This window comes from Oryza brachyantha, chromosome 11 (genome assembly GCF_000231095.2).
Source record: "Oryza brachyantha chromosome 11, ObraRS2, whole genome shotgun sequence".
In the NCBI taxonomy this organism is placed as follows: domain Eukaryota; kingdom Viridiplantae; phylum Streptophyta; class Magnoliopsida; order Poales; family Poaceae; genus Oryza; species Oryza brachyantha.
The window spans coordinates 4,453,187-4,473,530 of NC_023173.2; the positions used below are offsets into that span (position 1 = coordinate 4,453,187).

General features: G+C 41.0%; 2 protein-coding genes across 2 annotated transcripts; both read right to left on the reverse strand.

The window, feature by feature from the left end:
• Nucleotides 1-1,477: 1,477 nt before the first annotated feature.
• Nucleotides 1,478-9,366, reverse strand: LOC102719999 (disease resistance protein RGA5-like). Its single transcript, XM_015842605.2, has 3 exons — nucleotides 8,224-9,366; nucleotides 5,777-7,900; nucleotides 1,478-2,201 (listed from the first exon to the last, which is right to left on the reverse strand). Exons 1-3 carry the CDS (start codon nucleotides 9,234-9,236, stop codon nucleotides 1,538-1,540), a joined length of 3,801 nt encoding a protein of 1,266 aa, XP_015698091.2. The 5' UTR covers nucleotides 9,237-9,366; the 3' UTR covers nucleotides 1,478-1,537.
• A 5,571-nt stretch (nucleotides 9,367-14,937) lies between these two features.
• LOC102702695 (disease resistance protein RGA4-like) lies at nucleotides 14,938-18,697 on the reverse strand. The gene is made up of 2 exons (XM_040529134.1): nucleotides 17,817-18,697; nucleotides 14,938-17,422 (listed from the first exon to the last, which is right to left on the reverse strand). The coding sequence occupies exons 1-2, from the start codon at nucleotides 18,629-18,631 to the stop codon at nucleotides 15,241-15,243; spliced, it is 2,997 nt and encodes a 998-aa protein (XP_040385068.1). The 5' UTR covers nucleotides 18,632-18,697; the 3' UTR covers nucleotides 14,938-15,240.
• Nucleotides 18,698-20,344: the final 1,647 nt, after the last annotated feature.

Below are 20,344 nucleotides of genomic sequence, written 5' to 3' on the forward strand. Positions count from 1 at the left end.
AGAATGGAAATCGCCTGAGCATAGCCGAAGCACGCAGGGGCGGTAGTGGTGGTGGCGCCCGACGGCGACTCGCCAACTGCTCCCAGTCTGCCCGATGGCGACTCGCCCAACGATGGGGTGGCGGCGTGTGCGACCGGGGACGAGGGCGTGGCGCAGCGTGTGCGACGGGGGAGAAGGGGGGCGGTGGCGGCATGTGCGACGACTGACCGGCGGGGGGGAGGGGGGGCGGCGCGCGTGTGCGATACAAGAGGGGGCATCGACTCGCGTACGACGCGAGATAGTAGTGACGCATCCGGTCCGTATCGTAATCGGATACCGCTCGGGCCGGGAGCGGTAACGGATCGTAATTGGGCCGGTATTCGATTACAGGGTATCTGATTACGGGCCTCCGCAAACAAACAACTTCTAATGGAATTGATTACCATGATAAGGGCTACGGGCTGAAAAAGGCCCCACCAAACAGCTCCTAAGATCAAATGGAAGAACGTTGGTTGATCTCTGACGCATGAGCTAGACAGGTGAGATGGGCTCAGGGGCTGTTTATTTGGAGGGACTAATTTATAAGTCTCTTCACTTTAGTCCTTTTTAGCCCCTAAAATAGTAAACAGAAGAGACTAAAAGAGACAAACTATCTAGGTCTATAAGTCCCTTGGGGAGGTGCTAAAAGGGACTAAAGTTCTATAGTGCACCTGCTCTACTACTCTAGGTATATAGTTATGTGTGTGGTGTGTACTATTGAGTAGGTCATAATGAGGTTTTAGTCTCTTTTAATATCTCCAAACAAACATGGTACGACTAAAAGAAACTTATGTTTTAGTCCTAGGACTAATTTTTAGTTGTAGAATTTATGGAAACAAACATCACCTGAGTCCACGGTAGAGCCTAGGCCCATTGCACTCGTAACCGTGAGAAACAAGACCGTAGGACTATCCACATATAATGGTAAGGAACGACTCATACGCACATTACTTCTCTCAGCGCTATGATCGGACTCGCCATTTCCTCGAGAGAAATCACCCCGATCCCCTCAACGCCATATATAAAGGACCTCGATTGACGATGACGATTAACGTGACTAGCGCACGAAAAAGGTAAGTCTTTCTAAATCTACAGATCGTAAGACATGTTGGAGAGGAACGAAAGGTGATTTCCCTTCCCCAATAATCCCCACTCAACATCACAAATTACGTAACATCATTTGATCGGCCTAATGGCTTCATCACCTTCCACCGGTTAGCATTACTTTAGTTCCACATAAGAATTAGGGTCGCGTTCGGTTAGAGGGATGGTAAGTTAACTTATCCGACGCGGAAAACATATTAATAGATTAATACATGATTAATTAATTATTAAAAAAATATAAAATAGATTAATATGATTTTTTGAAACAATTTTCCTATAGAAAATATTTACAAAAAATACACCATTTAGCAGTTCGGGAATCGTGCGCGTAGAAAAAGAGGGTGTTAAAGTTAACTTAGGATCGGTGGCGAACGCGACCTAGGTGATCATGCATACCCTAAGATTAGATTAAGTATTAATTCAGAATTACTCCAAGCATATCATCCTCGTCTTGTATATCTGATTGATTCATCCATATGTTAAACGGCCCCTCTGAATCAGATCCATCCATAACCCATACGCTTGTCAGAGTATTGTAACGACGGGGACGTGGGTACCTCTTGTTGTTCATCCTCGAAATGCCTTGTGGTGGCCCCAGTTCTGTGTTGGTCTTCTTGATGTCCCACGTAGTGATGGCAGACGTCTTCGCAGTAGGCTCCGGCTGCGACTTAATCACACCGAAGATTATAAATAGAGATTCTATAGATTCTGGCACTTCCGTGATCGAGGAACCTCGCAGGTCGAGAACAGTCAGGTTGTTTGATGCCGTGAGGATTAAGTGGCGACGGGTGGTCACAGCTCCAAGTAAAACCGGCGTGCGGAGAAGCCGGAAATTCAGCTTGGACATATCGGCGTCCCTCCATTCGTAGGACGGCAGACGCCGAGTATACTTGTCCATTTGTACCATCAGGCAGAGATCGCCTGCAGATCCAGACCTCTCGTTTTCCACGGTACACGGAGCAAGTTCAGACAAGTAGTAGTGGTCGTGTATCTTGGAGGTGCCCACCCTGCCAAGCTCATCGTAGTCCACAGCAACACTGTTACTCCTGCTGCTGATTTGCTTGGCCCTGTCGTCCGCCCTGCACCATGCCATAGCATATAAGAGCAACTTCAATAGTATAGCCAACTACGACTAGCTCCAATTTATCTACAGTCAATCTTATAGTCAATTTATAGTCCGTGAGTAGATATCAAGAGATATAAAATTTTAGTGTAAAATTTGGTAGGTACCAAGAGATACCAAAATTTACATAGAAAAAAGTGGTATCTCGTGGTACCTTCTTAAGGATGGTAAAATTACTCACAAAGCATATACTATCATGTTCCATCTATTATACACACTTTGTGTCTTGGAGTTCGTGATATAGCTGGCTACAAATCTCCTCTCTTATCTGTTTAAAATATATTTATAGTTAGCTTGTAGTCTTCTATTGTACGTGCTCTAGTGTTCTTCAGGAAACGAACATGCTAGATAGGTTAGGCACTCATAAACTGATTGAAAGGTCACACAACTTTGACTACGAAGTGTAAATTGAGTATAACCCATATGCTATTTGGGATACATTGCTTAACCAACTCGATAACACTAGACATTAACCCATGTGGATATAAGGCTATTTTGTATTTAAAAAATTAATGTCAACTTTCCACTAATTTAAATATTGGAATTATTAAATCATGATATCCTATTATTAATATTCCAAACTGAGTACAACTCCATATTTATTAAATCATTAAAAACTATTCTATACTTGTTTTTTTAATTTTGAACTAGCATGGTGGTCCGCGCAGTTTGCGCGGCTAACGTTGATATAAAATTCTTTCACATATTTTATTGTGAAAAAATGTGTTACATAGTAATATAATTTAAATTCTAACCTGATCAAAATTATATGTATGATATTCTAATTAATACAGTGATTCGTATGTGGATAAAACAGACACGATCTCTATCTTCAATATAATAGTAGTTGCTCTCACTGTCCCCAATGACATCATTCCAATTATTTTAAAATTTTTAATCCAAAATTTGGATTTTTTGAAACTATATATACACATTGAATCTTTTTATTACTTTTCTTTATTTTTAATTCTAAATTTGTATTTCTAATCGTATTCTTTTTAACCAAAATTTTAGAGATTTCCAGATTGTATTTATAGATGGACTCTTACCTCAATATAAATTATTATAAATGTTTTAATTCAAAATTTAGATTATATTTTTCTAAACTGTATTTATACATGAACTCTTTTTATTATTTTTCTTTTTATTAATTCCAAAATTTTAATTTCAATTGGATTTTTTGAGTAATGTGATATTTTCTAGCCCGTGAGAGTGAAAGCGAAATGTCTTTGGTTCTCATTCATACATACGTATGTACATACGTATGTATGTTATTTTTATTTTTTATAGAAACAATGAGATGACAATTATAAATCCGATTGAAGTGATCTTTTCTCAATTGATCTTTTCTCTTTTAATATTGCTATATATCAGGATTCTATAAGAGAACCCGATGTGCGTGGTTGATTTTTTTCTTTTGTCCGATTGATCTTTTTTCTCTTTTTTTATTCGATTAATCTCAGAATTTCTAACCTGTCAGAGGCAACGTAGAGGCTATAAGGATTCTATAAGAGAATCTGATGTGTCTAGTTGATATTTTTCTCTTATTTTTCTTCGATTAATCTCAGAATTTCTAGCCTGTGAGAGACAATATGGAGACTCTTTTTTCTATTACTTTATATATATATATATATATATATATATACATACATATATATATATATAAACTATGATAAAATTAATCAAGGATAATTATAAGCAAAAAAATGGGAGCTGTGTCATTTAATAAGTGCATCTAGATCAATTTTCTCTTCTTGTAATTTTATTATAAGTGATTATTTTTTTGGGGAAAAATGTACTACAGCATATGTTTCAAATTAGGTAGGAAGTACGGCCATCTATTATTTTTCCGGCCTAATCCAAAGTTTTGTAACGAAATATAATCAGTCAGCTTACAACGGTACAATGCGTTACCATATATTGCTAAAGGAATTGAGTCTATAAAAATTGGAGAGGTTTCTATTACCAGTATACTATGCTAGAAAATTGGGACGTCTCTTATTCCGATTGATATTTTCTCATGAGATGACATTAGACGTGATGGGATGTGTAGCTCTTTTATATTTATCTCTTATTCCGATTGATATGTTATTAGCTCTTATATGATTGATATTTTATTCTTTCTGAACGACATGAGATCTTTTCCATGTCCGATTGATAAATGAAAACAATTTTGGTGGTTTCTCCATGCCTACTGGTCGTGCCATGATGAAGATAATCTTGATCTCTTCAAAATACTGCATCTGTCCTAAAATTAAGTACTTCTATGCACTTGGGTTTTTACTCTATCTTGCATGATTTAGGATGCGTGTGACAACACCATATTCCCAACTTATATATCTTTTTTTACTGTGTGCATGCTTATACATTGCTAAACAGTATATTTATTGAAAAATATATATATAATTTTCTTTTAAAAATAGATCAATTCATCTATTATATCTTATAGCTAATAATTAATTAGTTAGTTGATATGTTTTATGTGGCAGTTACTTAAATAAATAACAAACGCTCAGTCTTTCAAAGGATACATGTCCAACATTGGTTAATTGAATAGTAACGAAATAAATTAGGTATATAGGATTAAATATTTTTAGTTTAAGGTATTTCACATGAATACAAAGTACTTACTATATCCATGGCATTAAATCCAATTGATTCTTTTCTGGTTCTTTTCCATTATATTAACGTGGACATCTCCGATTAAAATTTTTGTTTTTTTATTATTTATCCTCGGTGATTTTCCAGCCAATAAAAGTTAATTTCTAAAATATGTTTCCCAAAGAAACGATCAATCTACACGGTCTTGGACTGTTTTTTCTGTTTTTCTTTATTCCGATCCTATTAATGTGGATGCAGTTTGTTTTTCCTCAAATTAACGTCGACATCTCCAATTGAAATTTTTGTTTTTTTATTTATCCATAGGGATTTTCCAGCCCACAAAAGTTAATTTCTAAGATACGTTTCCCAAGGAAAGAATCAATCTACACGGTCTCGGACAGTTTTTTTTCTCTTGATTCCGATCCTATTAATATGGATGGAGTCTCCGATTGACTCATTCTTATATTTTTCTCATATTATTTTCAATTAACGTGGGATTTTCTATTTTTCTTATTTTCTCTCGATTAACGTGGGATTTTCTAGGCCGTGAGATTGAACGTGGTGGCCCCTTTTCCTATTACTTTATATATATATAATAGATTTTGCAGCTATTAACCTGATATTTATTAATCCTGAAATTCGGAATTAAGAAACAACAAAAAGGTAATCAAGAATCTCAATTGAGAAATTTAGTATTTATTAAATTTTGCATATACCTTTGGAGGATATATTGTATTAATTAGATACAGATACCATCTTATCCATTTCAAAGAGCATAGATGCACCTTTCTAAAGATTTCCTTTAACGCAATTGCATTTTAGTGTTTCACTATATGTCAATTGCTGTAAAAGCATTGGTTAAAAAAGATAAGAATGCGACCAGTGATATCGGAAAATGTAGAAGCTGAAGTAATAAGAAAGAAATCATACCCACTATCAGCAATATTCTTCATACTTTTGCCAGGCACTGCTTTCTTTTCAACGGAATGTTGCTTTTGTGAATCTCCATGTTTTTCGCTAATTGAGTCTTCAATCTTGATCTCACGGTTATACTCTTCCCTGATGCAATGTACCCTTGCGATGTCGAGATAATCAAGAGACTTTAGATGCTTTCTAATGGCTTCTTTCACGGCAGCTTCTGCGGCCATTCTGTCGGACTCCATGGCTTCAGCAGCGCCACCAATTCGCACTGTAATCTTCTTGAGATTGAACAGGTGCTCAATACCTACAAGAATATCACCATACCTCTCCCCGTTATGGGCATTGAAACCTAGCTTGAGTCTGTGAAGATTGGGCATGGCTCCTGCCTGAAAAGCCAAGCGAAGTGTGCCACATATAAATCTGAAATACTTGAGAACTTGGAACGATTTCCTCTTGAAGACAATCCTTTCCATTGGAGTTTTGATGACATGCATTGAGAGAACTGTGAGTTCAGGCAGTCCTGTGAGACCATCAATATCATTTCCTGTCACTTCTCTAACAGCAAGATTCAATGTGTGGAGTTTATGGAGTTGACCAATCCAGCTGGGAAGTCTGGAAAATATGCAAATAGATGGCAACAATTCAAGTGTCCTAACAGAGACGGGAAGAAACGATGCTGTCCTGGAACGATCAACCGACATATCCATTTTATAGAAGAAAAAGGAATTGCCCATGCCTGAATTACCAGGAGAAAAATTGATCGATTTAAGGTTACTCAGTTTGCCGGTATACGAGGCAAGAATTGAAAGGTTTCTCTTCGCCTGCTGTTTTGATGATTCTGCAGAACAAGTGAGATGAAGATCCCGTAGATTCGTCAGCTCACCAAGGCTCCGTACAGTTTCTTCAGAGTTGTTTCCAACATCAAAATACTTAAGTGTACGCAAAGATTTGATGCAGCCAATGCCGTCAGGTAGCTTGAGCCCATCTCGAAATTGGAGATGCAACAAACCCGGGAGATGAACAATATCTGATGGAACTCCAGTCACTTCTGCATCTATCTCCAGTGTTTCCATGTACCCTAGCCCACTCATCTTCGGTGGTAATTCTATGGCTATCTCACTTGAGATCTTCAAATATCTCAGCTGAAACAATGTGCAAATTCTTGCGACGTTGAAACTTGTGCATCCAGTGTGATCTCCCCAAAATTCAAGAACCAGAACCCGTAGGAACTTGAATTCCGAAATGGAAGGCATACACTTGACGAGTCCATAGAAGGCAAATGAACGAACATGCGAAAGGGTTAAACCTGCTGCTTCAGTTGCATATCTGGCATTGGTGAAGAAGAGTGACAGTCGACCAGCGTTTGAAGAATTTCCTGGAACAGTTTGGGAGTAATCTATTGCGGTGATAAATTTCTCTTCTTTGGACTTGTGAATGATCAGATCAAACACAGTGCGGTGCACAGTACAGGACAGCACCTGGTTGCTGTAATTCACTTGCACACCTTGGATCATTCCCCTGTTAACAAGCTCATAGAAATAGCTCTCGGCAATTTCCTCTGTGTCTTTTCCATGTATGACAGGGACGAAACCTTCGGATATCCATTGCTTCAACAAATCTGCCGTCGAAATTATGGATCCATCTGGATACAATCTAAGATACAACAGACATGTCTTCAAGTAATGAGGAAGACCATCGTAGCTAAGTTTTATAATTCCTTTCAGTATCACATCCAAATTACCATTCGTAGACACACTGGAACATAGACATTTCTCTACATTGGTCCATACCTCTATTACGCGTGGTAGGCATGCTACGAGACCGGCCATGCTAATGACTGCATGTGGCAAGCCACCACATCTTCTTGTAATCCTATACGAAACTTCGCTGAATTCAGGAGGGCATTGCTGCTCTGATCCGAAAACGCTGTCGAAGAACAGCTTCGCGGAATCGTCGAGTCGAAGCGGTTCCATCTTGAAAATGTTGACAGGCTGGTAACTGCAGCAATCAAGAGCGACATCCTCAACTTCTGTCGTAAACATGATTCTACTGCAATTATCATCCTCTGGAAAAGCACGGCGGACAATGTCCCATGTCGTTGTATCACATAATTCATCCATTACAATAAAATACCTGCAAATTAAAATTAAGTTTATTAGGATAAGAGTAAATAGCAATTGTGGAAACACTCGATTGCTGAATTAGCTAGTCTTACTTTCGTACTCCCTCCGTCCCATAAAAAACCAACTTTCGGTTTTTGTGTCGAGCATTTGATCATCCGTCTTATTTGAAAAATTTTTAAGAAATTTTTTAAAAAATAGTCACACATAAAGTACTATTCATGTTTTATTATGAATCCTAAAACATTTTTAATAAGACAAAGAGTTAAACATTATATCTAAAAACTGAAAAGTTGATTTGTTTTGGGACGGAGGAGTATAAACTAAGAGTTTTACCTCTTTTTACGTAGATATTTCGTGAGACTACGAATGAGGCTCTGCACCGTGCAGGCATGTGGACGCCGCTGGACTTGAGAGAGAATGGCGCCAAGGAGCCTCCCCATGTCAGGTGATCGGGGCACCCGCACAAAAGCGCGGCACTCGAAATGCCGTCCAAGTTCGCGGTACAGTTCTTCAGCAAGCGTCGTCTTACCGATCCCGGCGGATCCAAGAACGCATACGACTTTCAGCCGCCGATCTGCTTCATCCGTGACCGCCAGCATCTCGGTAAGCTTCGCCTTTGGCTCGTCGACGGCAACAAGATTGGCGGCAACCCTCCTGATCGGCGCATGAATCCAGCAGCCGTCCGCGGTGAACGCTCGGACAGAGCCGGCGGCGGCGTCGGCGAGCCGGTACCTCGTGTGCCGATCCCTCGCCCCCCACACAAGATTCCTGAGCTCCGCGATGCGGACGAGCTCGGCAGCAACCCAATACCGTCGAGGAACCCGGCCGTGTGCACTTTTCCGCCAATTTTTCGCCTCAGAAATCAGATTCCTGAGCTCCGCGATCCAGCGGCGCTCGCCGACCTCCCATAGCTTGGCGACCCTGATGATCTTGTTGATCCTCGCGCACGGCGTCAGCTTCTTGCGGTGGCGGCGGCGACCAATCATGAGACTCTTGACGCGGCCGACCCTGACGCCACGCAAGGATCTCATGGTGGTCGCATCGGTGGTGCTCGAGAGCTTCAGCGTCATGGTGTCGACGCAGTCCTCGATGTGGTAGGAGAGCTCGCGCACCTCCTCCATCCAGTACCTTGCCTCCTGGCTTGGCGAAGCTAGCGTGGACTGCTCCAGGAGCGCGGCGCCGATTTCTTCCAGATCTTCCTTGAGGAGCTCCATGCCTTCCCTGAGTGGCCCTGGCAGCCCGCGCTGGGCAGCCATGAGATGTGAATCCAGCTTCCTGAGGAGGGGTCCCATGGCGCCCAAGCAAGAACTCATTGGAGCCTCCTTGACCTCCACGGAAGAACTCATCGATCAATCAAGTCTCGGAACCGCCCCAGTTCAAGATTCAAGAACTCATTTCTCTCCTAAATTACACACTAGATCGAGCACAGAGGAGCTACAGCTCAGTTTACAATTATTGTGGTCAACTCTGGAAATGAACTGAAGTGGCTTGTGAGAGGAAGACAGATTAAAACAGATTAACCCATCGATGGTGGCTAGGGAAATAAATAGAACTTCGATTGCTCACCGAAACAACCAACAAAAAAAAATAATGATAATCGGTCGAAGTGCAAATCTTCGTATAGCCAAGTACCGTCTTGCAATAGGGCGTGAATCTTAGTTTCCAATAGTTGGAGGGTTAATAGGAATGAATGCTCATAATTTCAGAATACTGCAGGCACACTACTATAAAATTAGGTTGGATATCGCTCTCGCGGAACAAATCATCATAAATGTCCGTTTTGACCAAAACTTCAATACAATGTACAATAATCGCAACTGTATTACAGTACTCCCTCTCTTAATTTTTTTACTATTTTACTTGTCGCATAACATATTTATTTTTGAGTAATCATTGTCTTAGAGTCCGAAAAAGGAGAGGATAAGTTTGTTGGAATTTAAGGTGAAACTTTCACTAGTTTTTTCATTGTATACTGATATATGTCGGATGTGAAAAAGATAAGTCTTTTCGGAGCAGAGGTAATATACTCCATAATATATCAACAATCTTTAATTGGAACAACTTGGTCCTCATGCATCTACCAATGTGGACATTAAATAGAATAAGTGAAGTTGGGCCACCTTCCATTTAATATCAGCCATGATAGCGCCTTTCTAATCCTGTCTCAAAACATATACGTATAGGATTCAAATTTGTGTTTAAGCACAACTTTTACTTCTTCATATATCTCACTTTCTCAACCAAACACCACCTTTTTCTACTTAATCACATATGTCCATTCTCAACTCATCACATTTATTTCACACATCATTGTTGAAAAGGACAATAGTACTGAGTGTGACAAAGGATGGGCATAGGTCGATCACGGGTAATTTAGGGTCAGCTCTAGTTCAACAAAATAAACTAAGTTTTACCCCAAAATGAAATTTAGTTCAACAAAATAAACTAAGTTTTACCCCAAAATGAAATTTAGTTCATTTAGTTGAACTAGAGTCGACCCTAAAATATCCGTGGGTCGACCCATGGCCATCCCTAAGTGTGACAGATTCCCAATTTCGATAGTTGATAGGATTTGTCGACGATCTACATCATCGGTAAAAATAGAGGTAGAAGTGAGAAGCAAAAATTAGTGGTGTGGAGAAAACATGAGTTACCCATGTTCAGACTCTCAATATGAGATAATACCTTATTTTTGCTTGCGTTATACTATAAGGTGGAAACAAACCGCAAATAAGTTGTTGCACAGTCGCTATGCCGTGATCCTTCAGGGACTCCCTGCCACCCCATATATACCGATGGGCAGATTTACAAAGATAGAAATCTAACCTGAGAAGACTAAGCCTTTTCGACTTAGATCCAACTGACTATGGAAATCTGGATGTTGGAAACCTAATCCTTACCATATACCTATCTGGTTACAACCCAATATCTATCTTTACATCTTTCTTTATAATTCGGGACCATCTTTCCTATACAAATATGTACGATAAACGGGATATCCTATATCCAGGTATCCCACAGGAGTTATGCCCTACTACAACCTCTTAGGGTCTATGTATAGCCCTAACAAATGGGAACTCTAGAGTACATGTTTGATTATAAGATTCTCCCTCTAATACAAACATTTCTAGAGGTACACCAAGAAATTTACATAACTCTAAGTTTATTTAGGTTAGGCCCACTAGCAACATACCTTGGCCGAATGCCTGAGTAGGCTACGGACTTCACTGTCGAAGGCATACTCGGCTATTGGCTAGCTTGGCAAGTCTCCCTACGTTGAAGGTCTTCTTTAGTTGAAGGTTTACTAGACTAAAGGCCCTCACATCTGAAGGCTCGTCTGGTCACTTTTTGGGCCTAGTCCTTTGCAGAGGACATGCCTATAATGGCTTGGTACTGAGCCTCCAATAAGACCCTCACAGATAAGGTTAATTTGCAAGTTTGGCCAAAACCATGTTTTGCTCTGGAGTTTGTCCATAGGCCCTTTGACGTGACCTTTGACTAAGCCTTTACTAACTTTCCCCGTAGAAGAATCACTCTCTTGGTACTTTGACCATTGACTTGTGCTTGACTCTTTGGTCCTGAAACCTATGACATTTGACTAAGCCTTTACAAACAATATTATATCTTAGACAAACGTACATATTGAGGTGCGTCCATAGGTGTCATGTTGATCTCCCCTAATGTGAGTTTCTGCTTTCTCTTAGACTCGTAAGCTTGTAGGTCACTAAAGATATAGGTAACCTCAGTTCGTGGATCTTGAAAACCATTGTGCTTGGTGTGTTTTATAGTAACTCTGTCATTCTCCTTGCTTGACTCTCTAGGTCCCAACTGATTGTTCCTAGTTTGCTCTTCGATGAAGCATTTGAGCAGGTGGCAATTCCTAGCCGAGTGGCTTCCACTCAGGTGATACAAGCAAGGTCTATTCATAGCCCTATCGTAGTAACTGAGTCATAGGAATCGTGGGCACGATCTTTCGTCTATAGCTGCAAGTTCTTCTAGTTTGTGCTTGCGATGGTCTCATGACTGCTTGTTCTTGTCGTCCCACACCTTCTTGTCCTTTTATTTCTCAGTTGACTTCAAAGATGTCTTTTCATCACATCAGTCTTCTTGTGAATCACATATTGCATCAGTTGCGCAACATAAGAATTCATCATGTGGAACATAGTTTTAAGTGTAGTCGGCTCCTTTCGAGTAAAGGTGGAAATGAAGGGCTTGTCTTTTACTCTTTCGTGGAAAGCTGCAATGACCACATCATCCTTGATGTTCAGGATCATGGTGCACACTTCAAAAAACAGTCTGATATAGGCACGCAGTGATTCCTCCATTCTTCATTATATTTAACTTGGTATAGGTCATAGTCCGTTCCTTGTTGCTTGTATGTTCCTTAGAAATTCACGATAATTCACTCTCAAAGCTTGCTCCAGCACTCAATAGATCGCCTAGGAAACCACAATAAATTCCTCATTGAAACGGCCAGAGCTACTAGTAGATAGTTTGCCATTGCCTTGGAGTTCCCTTCAGCAGCCTCCCTTATGCATGGCTAGTTAATACAGTGTTAGCCATGACAGTGGGTCGGACGTGCTATCGTACTTGTCGATTCAAATTGGCTTGAAACCAATTGGCTAGTTGACCTAACTCAATTTTTTGGTGAAAGTTGGAACCTCGTCATTGAGATTTTCATTCAAATTTGGAGAGCCTTGATACCTTAGAGAATGATTCCTATCTTGGCACTTGGTTGATTGTCACTCTTTCACGCTCGCGTCGATGGAGCTCAATTTTCCGACGTGGATCATGCCCGACATTACGACACATTTTTTCCTATTCAGCATCAAATCGTTGTCTCTCATCCTCTCATTGTCATTGTTCCTCCTCTAGACACTGATGCTTTTCCTCCAATTGGCACCTAATGTCAGAGCTCGCATATTGTTGGCTTAAGAGGTTTGCAGCCAGGGTTCTGCTTTCAGTAGGAAGCCTTGGGCATGGTGACCTAGAGGAGAGAGCCTCCGATTGGTCTGGAGTGTTGTTGTTATGTTTGGACTGTTGGATTGTGATAGTTATCACCATTACCTTTACTGTCTCCACCATCTAGATGACTTGGTGGTCTAAAAGTTACTCCAAGATTGTATCTAGCAATGTGGCAGTGGCACCAATGGTTTTTTGCGGGGTGTTAAATACATCATGACCATTTACTAAGGTTTGTAGAATTGTACACTGCATCCTATGAGATACGTTCCTCAGATCTATCTTAGTTTTAGCTTCATGGCGCCTCATATCCTCCTCTCGATAGGCTTGTTCTTTTTCTTAGTGCTTTTCTATGGCCAAATGGGCAGCTTCCTCTTCCGTTCGCTTTCTTTCGACTTCTTGTTCCAAGGTAAGGGCCTAGTATGTGACGAAGATGTCCCTTAGTAGGATAAAGCTCCTAGTGCTGCTACAGCTGTCTGATGCCTCAATCTGGACGGTTTCCTAGACTTTGTCTTCATGCCTGAGTGGTTCTATGCCTGACTCTGTTTGGATCTTATCTGTAGATGAAGATCTAGACTGTATTAGGACTTGGTTTGGTCTAGAAGGAACAGGTCGGGAGACCTCTTCCCTGAATAACTTGAATCTAAGTTGGGCAAAGACAACACTCCAAACTCATAGCTTGAAGTCGAATTACGTTGAACTTGAAAGGTTTGCCTAGGGGGCAAACTTTGTCTTCCCAATCTTTGAGTTGGGATCCATCAATCTTCAGCAAAAAATCTAACCGCAACACCTACCTGGTGTGTCAACTGTCGATGTTCTGTATCAACATTAAATATCTAGAGTGGCAAGTGAAATATAAATATTGGAGGTGCACAAAAGGCATGGATTATCCAAGTTTGGGCCTTACTCCTGCTGGCTAGATTTATTGAATAACTAAAATTTTAAAATACGAATATGTCAATCGTTGTCCCCGAGGGACACCGCTACCTTCCGTTATAGGTTACAAGAGTTAGATATCAAATAATATATGATGCCAACATTTGTCGTATCATAACCAACCATGCACAACTGGTATACCAAATTGGTTGTCGAGTGCTAGGCTTCTCCATATCCTGAGTGGTATTGTACACAGTTTATTGTCCCTATCTTTATGAACCTCTTATCCTATACGAATACGTACAACTCACGTGGATACCCTTAATCTGTATCACCCACAAAATGTTTATGATATATGCTACAAGATCTTCATCAAGGTTCTTTCCGCGACCGCCAACTCATCACCAAGTGCCCTTTTCTTGGAGATGTACTCCGTGATTGTCATATGCCCTTTTTGTGTTGTCATCAGGGCAAGCCACACATTGATTGAGCCAATCTTGAGCCATTGTTCTTGAGCCAGCCACCTGCATTAATATATCACACAAAAGCGAAGAGAAGAGGAAGCTGAGCACCTGCTGATCGAAAAAACCACTCGAACGCTAGATTTGAGATCTTTGTGACCTCATATACAGAACAACTAACCAGGGTGATGCATCAAGAATGAACAGTTTCTTTGGAGTGCAGTACTTTAGAAACAGCAAGAATAGGAAAACATAGGATTGAGATGTCATGTATAACAAATCCCACATGATTGAAAATATAGGAATTTGCAGGATAATATGTTTGGATAGCTCACATGAAAATAACACATGAATTTGTTTCTAGACACAGAGAAGATAAACAAAGGAGGAAGAAGCATTGGAATTCTCAAAGGAAAATTAAAATGAGATTGGATCTCGTGTGTACAATTCCTATGGAATTAAGGTATATGGTTGCAATCCAAAGGAATTTATCTATCTTCAATCCTATGTTCCAAACAATCTAGTTAGGAAATTTTCCCTGGGATTTGAATTGATTGAAATTCCTATGAAAAATCCTTGATTCCAAAGGAGCTCGAAGAGTCATTACGTATACGGATCCCTCTTCGGTGCATTCTGCTGGCAGTATAATTTAATCAACACCATTGATCTATTTTTATCGGATGACCATGATTAAATTATACTGTCAATAAAATTATGAGTAGTAGAAATTTAAAGGGGTAATATCATCATTTTAATTATGAGCCTTAAAAACTTATGATACATAATACATTTTTTTATTGCCAAAAAAAATCAAAATTACAAAATACTATTCTCTCCATTTCTTATTATAAGATTTTCTGATCCTGTCTAGATTCATGGTGTGCTAACGAATGTAGACACATATTCAAAATATATATATAGATGCATGGATAAATTTAGGTAAACCCAGAAAGTCTTATAACCTAAAACGGAGAGAATACAAATGAAAAATATCTTTTCTAATCAATGACAGTTTAATTATATGATTAGTAGAATGCACCAAAGAGATGCCCTATGTATACAGGTACGTGTCACTTGACAACTGGTTTGGGCTTGATTGACCAGCACAATTATTCTGTTTCTTCAACACATAAGAGGATTCCAATCCTTGGTTAAGTGGCTTTTGAATGTTCATCTCTTGTACTGGCCTCCCCGATGCATGTGAACTTTCCGTTTCCACAATTTCACCGTGTCCTGATGCAGAACAGTAGTGTGTAAGCTCATATTCTGATGTATCGAGAGAATTGAGCAACAGCATTTTAGGCCTCCTGGGATGCTCCTTTGTGGCTTTTTTCCATAGCTCTTTTGTTTCTGTACTGACCATAGCATCAAGAGTGACCTCCTGAAGATTCAACAGTTTTTCAATTTTGATGTCAGAAAGGCCCTTTAGCTTTTTGCAGAGCACCTGAAGAGCGACCAGGTACTCCAAAGCTCCTTCCTCGATTGATGGGAATGTAGGATTTTCCACGGCAATACAAAGTCTTACAAGGGAGGGAAATGACGTTTTTCTGATGATGAAGTTTTGGAGCTCGTCAGCGATCAGTTTAAGATACTTCAAGCGTACCAAAGTACTCAGAGCTTCGAGAAGACGAGTTGTCAATGTACCAGACGAAATGCATAGCTCTACCAGACCACGAACTGACAGGACAAACTTTGGTAATTTGGTAAAATTGCCTTGTAATTTCAGCGAGCTGAGATAGAAAGATCCTGTCAGGGATTTCAAGAATTCCTCAGACCGTTCATCAAAATGAAGTGATAATGTACGTCTACCAGGATTTGCCACCATATCATCCAGAATGAACTTCTCAATTGCCGTCCTAAGATCAGTCCGCACGCCAGTTCTGCGTTTCTGTTGCACGGGAGCATCAGTGCTACCTGCAGACGATTTGCACCAAATTTCCACCTTTCTCAGTTTTTTCATGAAACCCAAAAGATGGAGGAACCCTTCGCTTCCGTCAGTAACAAATCCAGCTAGAGTCTCCAATTTACTCTTATCTTTGGAGAGGAACTGCAGCACTTCAGTTGCTTGCTTGGATTCGTCCGGAGGCTGTAGCTTAAATTTCCCAAACAAATGAATCAAGGATGGCAACTGGAAGACTTGTACGGGCACCACGTCTACCTTCGTTCTCCTTAAATCTAATACCTCCAAATATTCCAGCTTTCCAATATCACTTGGAATCCTGGTAACTTCTCCCCCGAGGCTCATATATTTAAGGAGCAGCAGGTTGCATACGTCCTGCAGATGGCCATTCTTCAGGTTATCACACTTCTCAAGATCCAAGACTCGCAGCAGCTGATACTTGCTCAAGTCCAACACAGATTCACTCGCTTCGCCGAAGATTGTCAGGGACCGAATAAGTGACAAGTTTATGCCTTTCGAATCATCACCATGGAGAACAGTGCCGCCATGGACAGAGAGCCGACGGGCGTACCTGGGCTCCGGCTTCTGATCAGAAAACAACGTTACGAAGTTCTGGGAGGTGGCCATGCCCAAAAGAAACCCGTGCATCATGCCGTACGTCTTGCAGGTCCTGACGCTGCAGTTGTTGCTTACGTTGATGGGACGGATAATTTTCCGGTTAATGAGCTCATGGAACGCGTCTGCAGGATCAAACAGGGCACTGTCCAAGGACTGTGGTTCTGCCTCTACGAACCCCTCAGCTAACCATCGCCTCAGCAGGCTCTTCCTCCTGACCGGGTGGTCGGAGGGAAACACGCAGAGGTACAGCAGGCAGGCCTTGAGAGCATGGCCAGGCAGAGTGGCGTAGCTACTCATCATCATCCTTCTCATCCTCTCAAAGGTCTCCTTTCTCAGGTAGTACTGCAGCCCGTTGCTTATACGGTCGCAGTCAGGCCCCACCGGCCACCCGTTTGCCCGGAGGAATTCGCCGACTGTAACGAGGGCGAGCGGCTGGCCGTCGCATTGTTTCAGGATTGCTGTCGTGTCTGGTTGATCGTAGTTTGCGTATTGATCCGGGCAAGCCTTCTTGCATAGCAATTGCTTCGAATAGTGGTCGTTAAGCCTGCTGATTTCCAGCACATAGCCGTCAGAAAAGCCGCATACACAATTGGCTACTGACTGGATAGTTGTCGTCACAATTATTCTGCTCCTCACGCCCTTATGAGCTGGGAAGGCCGGTTCGATGGCTTTCCACAGAGCCTCTGTTCGAATGTCATCAATTACAATCAAATACCTAGGTAATAGATTAAGAAAGAAATATTAATACAATATACTATGCAGTAGTGGCTGAAGTCAACGATATTAGAGAGGTCTAAACAGGTCAGATAGAGTTTCTGCCCCCTCTTTTCATTGATCTTTACTATAAAATTACTTTATAGAAAGATCTTCGTAGGGACCAATGACTTTAACAAGGATAGCGGAGGCTTGAGCCCCACCGCCCCATGCTAGCTATTTGATTTATGGGTGAAATTTATGCATAAATGTTTTATCATTTTTAAAACAAATTTTGTAAAATAAACTATAATAAAAAAAATAAACCTTCTCTAAAACAAGTTTTAAATTCTGGCTTATAAGCACAAGCATAAAATAAGTAAAAAATGAATTAAAAAAAACAAGGGATAATGTACCTCTTCTTCTCCAACTGTTGCCTGAGATCTACACAGAGCTGGCCGACATCCGTAGTCGCCTTGGAGGAACGATCGTCCGCGCCAACCCCACGGAGCAACTCCGAGAGCACCTCGCCGGGGTCCTTGCGCGCGGCACAGGCCCACGCGAACTTGTCGAACATGCAGTTCTCCTCGCGCTCATGGTTGTACACCTCCGCCGCGAGGGCGGTCTTGCCGGACCCGGAGAATCCGACGACGGAGATCACTCTGAGCTTCCTCGCTTCCGCCAGCTGCTGCCGGAGCTCCGCCTGAGGCGCCTCGACGCCGACGAGGCTCACGTGAATGTTGCGCGGGTCCGAGGACTGTTCCGCCACGGCGGCGGCGGCGGCAGTAGCAGGGGAGGAGGGCCGAGCGGCGGCGACCCTGTATCGCTCGCTCCGCCGATTCGCCTGCTCCACTTTCTCCCTCAGCCGCTGCATCCTCCGGCCGAGCTTGGGGTCGTCGTGGAGCTTCTTGATGGACGACCGCAGGGTGCGGACGACGGCGGAGGACTGTTGCTCCCGGGTCGCCCGGTACAGGATCTCGTCGATGCAGTCCTCTATGTCGTGGGCCAGCTTCCGCAGCTCCTCCATCGACAGCTGCAGGACGGCCCCGTGGTCCCCGCCGGACGGCGACGAGAGCTCGCGGTCGATGGCAGCGCCGATCATCTTGAGCTCTGTGGCGAGGAAACTCATGTCGTCCTTGAGACCCCTGTGAAGCTTGTACCTGTCGCTGGCCGTGGACATGAGCTTGGGCACGGCGACTCTGATCAATCCGCTCAGCAGGGCGGCCTCCATCGATCGATCCACACTCCTCCCTAGCTCTGCACCAAAAGGGTTGACTTGGGACCTTACTGCATACAACTGGATACCAGCCACTGAAATGGAGAAGAGCACAGTTCTTTTCAACTGCAGTTTTGCTATGGTTCTGGATACCCATGTCTTTCTACATCACAACCGATTACTCCCTCCGATTTTTTTTTGGTGCCATTGACTTTTTAATTTACTTTTGACCCTTCATCTTATTTAAAATATTATATAACTATTGACTACTTTATTATAATTTGATTTATTACTAAAGTAACTTTAAGTATAATTTATAATTTTATATATTTGGACAAAATTTTTAAATAAGACGAAGGGTCAAACGTAAATTAAAAAGTCAACAACGCCAAACAAAATAACCGGAGGGAGTATTAAGAAATTTCTCTTTCTTCGTGTAACTTACAGTGCAGTGTTCCCCCGCTATATACTATGGTATTTTTTATGATAGCTATTTTATGATATACGCGATAAAATTAACTGCTATAAGGTTTATAATTGATGATTAACTTACTTTTATATATATCCTCCTACCAGATGTACTTGCTCACTTCATTTCTAAGGTATATAAATACATCGATCTAGACATGTTTTTGTTCTTACCCAACATGAAGCACATACTTCATAGTTGTATCATTCGTATGGATTTAACATCGTCTATTTTACAGATAAGAGCAGAAATTATATGGAGGTGTTTCTACACGTTAGACGTGACGAGAGTAATTACACTTGGTTAGGAATAATAGATGCAAAAGACATAAAAGAATTTTACGTAGAAAAACCCTCTGTGATAGATTTAAAAAACCACGAAAGAAAAATCCACTAATGTAGGTTCATGTTTACATTTATAGGGGTATATATTGGCATATTGGACTAGGACTATAATATAAATATATTCGAGTCATTATCCAATAAACCTGCCATTGACTCAAAATCCCTATAAGTATACAGAAGAAAATATCTCCAAAACCACGAAGGACAACTAAGCACTACAAATACCTACTAAGCCTAGATAACGCTTGAACTTAGTATTTGACAATGACTTGGTAAGCATATCTGCGGGATTATTTTAGTGTGTATCTTCCCAATAATAACTTGTCCTTGAGCAACAATATAACGAATAAAATGATGTTCGATATCAATGTGTTTATTCTTTGTATGAAACATAACATTCTTGACCAAACAAATAGCACACTGGTTATCCCAATAAATAGTGTTAGTATAGTGTTGAATACCAAGTTCAGAAACAAGACCTCGCAGCCAAATAGATTTCTTGGTAGTAGTCGAAATATATTCTAATTCAGTGGTGGAAAGAGCATTAATAGACCAAGGTAAAGCTTTCCAACTGACGGTTGAACCACACAAAGAGAAGATATAACCAGAAATAAACATTTTTTTATTAAGATCTCCAACATAATCAGAATCAACAAACCTAACAATACTATTTGTCTTTGCCTTGTTGTTATCAAACATCAAGCCAAAATTAAAAGTACCTTTCAAATAACAAAGAATCCAGTTAACAACATTAGTATTCTTTGCTAGGATTATGCATAAATCTTCTAACCACATTAACTATATGAGCTAAATCTGGTCAAGTGCAAATCATAGCATACATAAGATTACTAGCAGCACTAGCGTAAAGAACATGTGATACATAGTCTTTGTCATCTTCATTAACAGCGCACTGAC